This window comes from Cetorhinus maximus, chromosome 36, assembly GCF_964194155.1.
Source record: "Cetorhinus maximus chromosome 36, sCetMax3.hap1.1, whole genome shotgun sequence".
Classification (NCBI taxonomy): domain Eukaryota; kingdom Metazoa; phylum Chordata; class Chondrichthyes; order Lamniformes; family Cetorhinidae; genus Cetorhinus; species Cetorhinus maximus.
In genome coordinates, this window is record NC_135914.1 from 5158381 (window position 1) to 5168517 (window position 10137).

The window sequence follows — 10137 nt, forward strand, 5'->3', positions numbered from 1 at the left end:
CACAGTAGCAGCAGTGTGTGCACCATCTACAAGATGCACCGCAGGAATTCACCAAGGCTCCTTAGGCAGCACCTTCCAAACCCATGACCGCTACTGTCTAGAAGGTCAAGGGCAGCATATACATGGGAACACCACCAACTGCAAGTTCCCCTCCAAGCCACTCACCACCCTGACTTGGAAATATATCGCCATTCCTTCACTGTCGCTGGGTCAAAATCCTGGAACTCCCTGTGGCACTGTGGGTGTACCTACACCACATGGACTGCAGTGGTTCAAGAAGGCAGCTCACCTCCACCTTCTCAAGGGCAATCAGGGATGGGCAATAAATGCTGGGCTAGCCAGTGAGGCTCATATCCCTTGAATGAACGAGAAAAAAGGAAAATATTAGCAAAGACTAATGTAGGCCCACTACAGGCAGAGGAAGCAGAATTTATAAGGGGAATAAGGAAATGGCAGGGAAACTAAACAAATACATTGTGTCTGATTTCATGGAGGAAGATACAAAAAACCACCTTGAAATGCAAGAGAACCAAGGGACTAGTGGGAATGAAGAACTGAAATTCATTAGTATTAGTAAAAGAGTAATACTGGAGAAATTAATGGGACTGGAAGTTGATAAATTCCCCTGGACCTGATAATCTGCATCCCAGAGTGTTAAACAAGGTGGCTGTAGAGATGGTGGATGCATTGGTGATCATCTTCAGAGAGGCTAAGTGAGTGGCCAAGAACATGGCAGGTGAAATACAATGTGGAAAAATATGAAGTTATCCATTTTGGTAGGAAAAACAAATGCAGAGCAATTCTTAAATAGGGAGAGATTGGGAAGTGTTGATGTCCAAAGGGATCTGGGTGTCTTTGTTCATAAGTCACTGAAAGCTAACATGCAGGTGCAATAAGCAATTAGAAAGGTAAATGGCATGTCAGCATTTATCACAAGAGGATTTGAGTACAGGAGTAAAGTAAGTCTTGCTGCTGTTGTATAGAGTCTTGGTGAGACCACACCTGGAGTATTGTGTGCAGTTTAGGTCTCCTTACCTAAGGAAGGAAATACTGGCCATAGAGGGAGTGCAATAAAGGTTCACCAGACTAATCCCTGGGATGACGGGATTGTCCTATGAGGAGGGATTGAGGAGACTGGGCCTGTATTCTCTAGAGTTTAGAAGATTGAGAGGTGACCTCGTTGAGGTGTACAAAATTCTTACAGGGCTCGACAGGGTAGATGCAGGAAGGATGTTTCTCCTGGTTGGGGGTCTAGAACCAGGGGACATAGTCTCAGAATAAGAGGTAAGCCATTTATACTCATACTGCCTGTGGATGAGGCTCCATGGAAAATGCAAAGGCTGCCTGGGCTCTTCGCCTGCCCGCCAGTGGGTTCAGTTGGCTGTTAAATGGCCTTAACAGGCCTTTGACAGTTCGGCAGGTGCGCACCGGAGTCGGCTACACAGCCGCTGAAATGAAGATCAGAATGACGCGTGGTGATGTTGGGATGCACGCCCGACATCACCGCGTGTCACTGTACGTGTTGGCAAGCAGGACCCGCCCCCGCACGCCGACCAGAAGATTCAGGCCCGTATACAGAGGAAAGGGAGAAAGCTGCAATGGCCATGACTTTTCAGCACAGTTGTAGAGGTTCACCCATTTAGTTCCTCAAGTTTTTTTTGTCAAATTCTAATGTTTTCTGAGGTTTTATTATTGACCCAAGATAGCCCGTATTTGCCGAAAATTGATTTCACTTGATTTATTGAACAAACTCAATGACAATTGATAATTTAATAATATTTGAATGCAATGCTAATCATAAGGTTCACAATATAGTCGATAGTCGAGGGCCAATCTAAATATACAAAGAATAGGGGAGATCGCAAAAGATAGTCTTGTGGAGGCAGAGAGTATGGCTGAAGTCCTCAATGAGTATTTTCTGTCTTCACTATAGGCAGTTGTCAAAGTAGAATAGTTACTAAGATAAAAGCAAAATACTGCAGATGCTGGAAATCTGAAACAAAAACAAAAATAGCTGGAAAAACTCAGCAGGTCTGACAGCATCTACGGAGAGGAACACAGTTAACATTTCGAGTCCAAATGACTCTTCATCAGAACTAAAGAAATATAGAAATGTGGTGAAATATAAACTGTTCAAGGAGGGTGGGACAGGTAGAGCTGGATAGAGGGCCAGTGATAGGTGGAGGCAAAGAAGAGATTGCCAAAGATGTCATAGACAAAAGGACAAAGGGGTGTTGACTGTGGTGATATTATCTAAGGAATGTGTTAATAGGGACATTAAGGGTAGAAAGCAGCACGAGCAAGGTACAGATAGCCCTAGTGGGGGTGGGGTGGGGGAAGGGATCGAAATAGGCTAAAAGGTGGAGATAAAACACTGGATGGAAATAAATTTAAAAATAATAGAAATAGGTGGGAAAAGAAAAATATATAAAGAAATATATATAGTTACTAAGTTTGGACGAGGTGCATTCTAAGTTACGATGTGAAGGGAGGAAATTGCAGAGGCTCTGGCCACAATTCATAATCCTCCTTGGATATGGGAGTTGTGCCAGACAACTAGAGGATTGCAAATGTTTCACCCCTGTTTAAGAAAGGAGAGTGAGCTAAAACCTGGCAACTATAGGCCTCTCAGCCTAATGTTGCTGGTGAGGTAATTTCTAGAGATGACAATCGGGACTAAATTAATTGGCACTTTGAAAAGTATAGGCTACTAAATAAGTCAGGACAGATTTGTTAAAGGAAAATTGTGTTTGACTAACTTGATTGAGTTCTTTGTTGAAGTAATAGGAACATGGGAGCAGGAGGAGGCCATTTGGCCCCTTGAGCCTCCAGCGCCATACAACTAGACCATGGCTGATCTTCCACCTCAATGCCATCTTCCTGTACTATCGCCATACCCCTGATGTCATTGATATCTAGCAGGCTTCTCCCTTACAGCGCTTTACTCGGGTGAGCCTAGAGAGTTGGTGCTCGTGTGCTATTTAACAGCACAGGGCATCACACTTGGTTGTTACACTATGCTTTACCAACTGAGCTAGTTGTAGGGGGCTAAATCAGCTTTTTATTACCAGAGTGTTAGAATAGCTTTCTACCAAAGGAGTAGGTGACTTATGCAAACCAGAACCTGTTTCGTTCAAGATTGTTTACTTTCCCCTGCGTGCAGGTCACTCTTGCAATTATTTTTGTGTCTTTTTTTGTCTCTTCAGTGGCAACAGCAAATTCGACAGTTGGGAGTACTCAAGCAACCATGTCCACGCCAACAGCAAACACAAACATGTCCACCCCAACAGCAAACACAAACATGTCCACCTCAACAGCAAACACAAACATGTCCACCCCAACAGCAAACACAACCATGTCCACCCCAACAGCAAACACAAACATGTCCACCCCAACAGCAAACACAAACATGTCCACCCCAACAGCAAACACAACCATGTCCACCCCAACAGCAAACACAAACATGTCCACCCCAACAGCAAACACAACCATGTCCACCCCAACAGCAAACACAAACATGTCCACACCACCAGCAAACACAAACATGTCCACACCAACAGCAAACACAACCATGTCCACCCCAACAGCAAACACAAACATGTCCACACCACCAGCAAACACAAACATGTCCACACCAACAGCAAACACAACCATGTCCACCCCAACAGCAAACACAACCATGTCCACCCCAACAGCAAACACAAACATGTCCACCCCAACAGCAAACACAAACATGTCCACCCCAACAGCAAACACAACCATGTCCACCCCAACAGCAAACACAAACATGTCCACCCCAACAGCAAACACAAACATGTCCACCCCAACAGCAAACACAAACATGTCCACCCCAACAGCAAACACAAACATGTCCACCCCAACAGCAAACACAACCATGTCCACCCCAACAGCAAACACAAACATGTCCACCCCAACAGCAAACATAAACATGTCCACACCAACAGCAAACACAAACATGTCCACCCCAACAGCAAACACAACCACGTCCACCCCAACAGCAAACACAACCATGTCCACTCCGCCATCAAATGTGAGCATGTCCACACCACCGGCAAACACAACCATGTCCACCCCACCAGCAAACACAAACATGTCCACCCCAACAGCAAACACAAACATGTCCACCCCACCAGCAAACATAAACATGTCCACCCCAACAGCAAACACAAACATGTCCACAGCGCCAGCCATCACAAACATGTCCACCCCAACAGCAAACACAAACATGTCCACAGCGCCAGCAAACACAAACATGTCCACCCCAACAGCAAACACAAACATGTCCACCCCAACAGCAAACACAAACATGTCCACAGCGCCAGCAAACACAACCATGTCCATCCCAACAGCAAACACAAACATGTCCACAGCGCCAGCAAACACAACCATGTCCATCCCAACAGCAAACACAAACATGTCCACAGCGCCAGCAAACACAAACATGTCCACACCAACAGCAAACACAACCATGTCCACACCAACAGCAAACACAAACATGTCCACCCCAACAGCAAACACAACCATGTCCACACCAACAGCAAACACAAACATGTCCACACCACCAGCAAACACAAACATGTCCACACCAACAGCAAACACAAACATGTCCACCCCAACAGCAAACACAAACATGTCCACCCCAACAGCAAACACAAACATGTCCACCCCAACAGCAAACACAAACATGTCCACCCCAACAGCAAACACAAACATGTCCACAGCGCCGGCAAACACAAACATGTCCACCCCAACAGCAAACATAACCATGTCCACCCCAACAGCAAACACAACCATGTCCACACCAACAGCAAACACAAACATGTCCACAGCACCGGCAAACACAAACATGTCCACCCCAACAGCAAACACAAACATGTCCACCCCAACAGCAAACACAACCATGTCCACTCCGCCAGAAAATGTGAGCATGTCCACACCGCCAGCAAACGAGACCTCAGCTTCCCCTCCAGTGAACAACAGCACGTCCGCGCTGCCGGCGAGTATGAGCACGTCTGTACCACAGGTGAACAGCAGCACGTCCACCCAACTATTCACTGGTTCTGCTGTAACGAGTAATGGCTCCACACTGTTCTCAACAGCTGCAACTCCTGGTGTGACATCTAGTTTGATTGGTCAGTCTACAGCCTCTTCTCTGGTGGGTTCTACAGTTGTTTCGAATATGACCAGTACAACTTTCACCAATATAACTACAGTAACCCCCAGCACCATGACTGTCATTTCAACATCAACTCCTTTGACAAACTCCACTGCTTCTGAAGTGACCTTCAAAACACAGGCAACCACACATGAGTCTGCTAACACGACCAGCCTGAGCGCCATAACACTGCCAGCCAGCACTGTTCTGAACAATGAAACCTCAACTATTCAGCGACCCAGCAACATTGCTCCAAGTGCCAATGCAACATCTTACACCACAGCCAGTAGTGTGTCCACAAGCACCATGCAGTCGAGCGGTGCCACAGTTTCCACTATGCTAACAACCATAAAGACCACCACCAAGGTGTCCATTGCCACAGCAGCCCCAGCATTAAACTTCAATGTAACTTTCAGAATTATCAACAAGAACTTTAGCACCAGCCTGAACGAAAAAACCACTCCAGAATTCAAGGACTTGCGTGATGAAGTTATTAAAGCAGTAGGTCTAATAATGCCAATATTTAAAATGCATGTACTAATTAACACTTACTATGCTTTTCAACTCTCATGCCCTGCCCCCAACTCGCTCCCATAGTCCCCATCTTAATGGGTACATATCTGTTCCCAATGGGCAGTACTGAGTCAGACACACCAGGACAGTTCCCTAAATTCACTGAAGTGGCAGCAGCGGTATGAAAATGGGCCTTAATGTCCATTGAGTGGGGAGGGGAGAATTTGGGAAGCTTTCTTAGGTCTCTAGTAATCTATACTGAAAAGCATTTGTGTGTGGACAGGATCAGGCTTAGCTACTATGCTTGCAATGGTTGAGTAGCTTGTCGGAGGCAGGCAGTGGCATAATGTCACTGGACTCCAGAGATCCAGGATAATGCTCTGGGGACCTGGGTTCAAATCCCACCATGGCCACTGATGAAATCTGAATGAATGAATTTTAAATTGAATTCAATAGGAAATCTGGATGACCACAAAAGCATTGGTGGTTGTTATAAAAACCCATCTGGTTCACTAATGCCCTTTAGAAAAGCAAATCTGCTGTCCTGACTTCAGACCCACAGGTTGACTCTTAAATGAACATTGGGCAATAAATGCAGGCCTAGCTATCAATGCCCACATCCCATGAACTAATTAAAACAAAACCACTGTCTAGAAAGGAGAGAGCCTCAGGATAAATAGGAAAGTTGCTAGTAGTTTGGTTTTCAATTGAGTAATAATTGATTTGGCAACCAAACAATTTTTCTGAGATCCTTTTCTCACAGCGGCTACTCTTTGAAAGAGGTCACAAATTGTGGACAACTTTGTGCAGTGAGCTGAAGCCCATTGGGCACTCGGTTTCCCAAGCCCAGGGCCAGGGTTGACCCTGGTTCATCCTGACTGTAATTAAAGTCTGGTCCTAAAGATGTTGAATTAAGTAGATCACAGAGCAGGTGCCCTCTGCTTGGTTCTCAATCCATAATCTATGCTCAATCCCAACCTCTTTGTCGCTATGTGTGTCTCCATTCTTGGCTATGGTCACAAAACAATGCATGGCTTCCCAAAATATTTACTTGAATAAACAGAAGAAAGAATAATCAGGCTGCAGTGATTGTAGATCCAGTGGAAGATTCTCTATGTTGTGGCAGAGGTATTGTGGGAATAGCATATGGGCTGAATTAGTGAGAGGTGGGAAATTTAAATCCTGCAATCACATCTGCTCTGCATCTGTCAGTCCTTTCCATTGCCTGTCACATCATTTTTCTATTTTGGATGTGCACTTGCGAAGCCATGGCATACAAGGCTATGGGCCTATTGCTGGAAGTTGGGATTAGAATAGTTAGGTACTCGTTTGATTGGCGCAGACTCAATGGGCCGAAGGGCCTTTTTCTGTGCTGTAGACCTCTATGACTCTATTTCAGTTTTTGGACTCCTTTACTATCAGCAGAGAGTGGAGTCAACATAAGAACAGTTTCAGACAAGCCCACTCAGTGCCTGTCCCATCTCTTGGCTGAATCAAGGGTCCACCTAGTTGCAGGCATTGAGAATAAGGTATGAGGTGAGAGTAGTTAGCGGCAAAAACATGGGTGTATGAGCTAATGAATAAAGCAGGGTATGTTAGCAGTTGGTGGCGAGACTGGAATATTGGATTTGGAAGAAGTTGGTAGGGGATAGTTGTTGGTGACAACAGGGTATATATGTGGCCCAGATATTTATGATTGTTGGTGAGGTGGGAAAATATATAGGGTACAGACAATGGAAAATTGTTGGGACTTTATTCTCTTTTCATTAAATCATACATACGTATTTTTAAAAATTTCTGTTGCAGCTGGGCGATGCTTACGATTGTTCTACATGCTCACTCCAGTCATCATACAAGGGCTCAGAGGTTCAACAATTCAGGTAAGCCATTCACTTTCTGTGGTACCTTGAGGTGTGGGAAGAGGAACAGCCATGAGGTTCTGCCTTTTTAAGCATCAAACCATTAAAATAACATTGTAGTTTCAGTTTTGTGGTCCCGGCAAACACTTTACCAAGAATATATTATTATAAGTGCTAAATTATCCAAAAGTGCACAGAGCTGATTGCACTGTCAATTTTGTGAGGTCAACTAAATTGAATAATTAATGAATAAGTTAAATCTCAACAAAGCTTTAGTCTTATGCTGGGTGTACTCCTAGTAGAGGTGCAGAAAATTTGGCTACCAGCTCAAATTTAAAGAGATGTGGCCACTTGAAGGTAAGTGGCTGCATAAGGGGGCAAATATTGTTTCAACTTTTATAATTGCTCAAAAAGAAGTTCACATTTGTCGGCCTTTGAAAATAATGCAGAGAATAAACCGGGCTATGCATGCACAGCTGACAGAATCATTTCACAAATATCTTCAGGGTGCACTAGACTTTCATGCCTGCAGAAAGAACTGCCTTGTAGTACAATGTGTCGGCAGTCAACCTGCAGGAGATGGTGTAGCCATCTCACAACACACCAAGAAGGACTACCTGGGTCATCATTAAGAGTCCTGGGTAAGACCAGGTGCATGCATAACACATGAAGTAGTGTCACGCCTGTCTTTCTTGTCCCCTCAAGATCTGCTATTCGAATCCCCATCCCGCCACCCTGCCCAAATTGATTTCTGTAAGTGAGATTGCAGCTGGAAGTAGAGTCTGTTTTTGGATGGTTATACAGTGACCCCTGTTAGAATATTTTTGGATGTTGAATGATTGATTGAAGCTCTTTTGTGATTTTGCAGCCATTCAAATATCCTGCCATCATTTATTGCATTCTCACAGATTAAAATTTACCACGGCAAGGATGTCTTCAGAGGGGAGTGGAATGGGGGTGGGATGAGAAGAAATAGTAAGCTGGTGCTTTTGTGTATGTAAATATATTGTAATGGCTTCTGTTTTCAAGCTGACAGCAGGTTCTAAGGCATGGCATCATTGAACTTCACCCCAACTTCAGATTAGAGTTCCATGGAAGGAATATGAGACTCCCCTACCTTTGGTACATTTGCTGAAGCAAGGCAAAGCTTTTGTTGAGAGATTGGATTATTACTGCAGTCATTGGCCCCCTGCTGCTGGCTCACCCTCAGTCCAAAGATGCTAATTGTTATGCTTCTCCTGTCCCTTGACAGAGATCAACTAACTCAGCAGAGATCAAAGCGGGAGCTTTTCCGGTCTATTAAGGCTTGTGTCCAGTGCTTCTGAAGCAGAGCTTCACAATCAATGGTTTGTGACAAGTTGTTTTGTTTTCATTTTAAGGCAAGGGTCAGTCATCGCTGAAGCTAGATCTTCCTTCAAGACGGACAACGATATAACCCAGGAAACTGTTATGAGCCAGTTTGTTAATGCCATGAAGAATGGTACAATCAACGGTCTGCAGGTCAAAGACGTACACGGTAGTGCTATTTGCCCATCATGAGGAGGGCTGGTGTGAGAGATGGGAATAACACTAATGCAGTAAGGCTCATTCCTTTGAGGCTGGTAACTGACTAGTGTTGTTTTGTGATAGGCTGAAAACTGAAGTTGCAGACAGGTGAATTTCTTTACTCTTCTCCAAACTCTCAGTAAACTTCATGGATTAGGCTCCCGTTATGAAGAGTAGTCAGTTAGACAAGGCACTCGAGTAGTAATCATTTGTAGAACAGCACTGTGACTTGTTCAGGGGAGAAGCAGAGAATAAGGAATAATATTTGCAGGATGGAAGAAATTATGGAAGGGATAAATGAGGTACAGAACAAAACTAAAACTTGGGTGACGAAGATTATAATTTCTTCAAATAGAGACCTATTGACTTGTGGAACAGTGACTATTGTGAAGTATTCAACAGGGATTATATTGAATCCTGACTTATCAGGGAATAGGATGTATGGCAGGAATAAGATGAAAACTCATTTGGGTCTCTGGAATAGGGTATGGGTGGCTAAGTGATCATTTTTCATTCTTGTATTTCTCTCATTGTCTGTAGAATGAAAATGAAATGTGAGAGAAAAGACACTTGCTCTATATTTATTTTAATTTGTTTGTTTAGTGAATGAGATACAATCCATTGCCAGTACAACCACAACTCCTCAGGCTCCTATTGTACCTGGATGGGGCATTGCTCTTCTGGTTCTTGTCTGCATCATCCTCCTGATCATCATCATCATCTTCCTCATTGTAAGTCTTCAATAGTTTTAGTGCATACCTGTGCACATTAACAATCCTCTCTTCCAGCATCATCCTTCTCCTCCCTTCTATGTTGTAAAGCCCTGATTAATGAGAAAGAGTTTCCAGTGTTTCCTGCATATCTCCTTCATGGGGACCCTGTACCAGCAAGATCTGCTGTCAGGCCAATGCTATCATCATCTTTCTGAGGAGCATGTATGAATGGCTAGAAATGGTTTGGTCCTCTTCACCTCCAAAAACCTAGCTTTGGTGTCCTTCTCTTCTTGCTTGGGCTTGGTCATTGGAGCAAGAGGGAAATTGAACT

General features: G+C 44.2%; 1 protein-coding gene across 1 annotated transcript; it reads left to right on the plus strand.

Moving 5' to 3' along the window:
• The first annotated feature begins 4921 nt into the window (after window positions 1-4921).
• On the plus strand, window positions 4922-9839 carry LOC144672190 (uncharacterized). The gene is made up of 4 exons (XM_078534009.1): window positions 4922-5677; window positions 7496-7569; window positions 8928-9064; window positions 9697-9839. Exons 1-4 carry the CDS (start codon window positions 4922-4924, stop codon window positions 9837-9839), a joined length of 1110 nt encoding a protein of 369 aa, XP_078390135.1.
• Window positions 9840-10137: the final 298 nt, after the last annotated feature.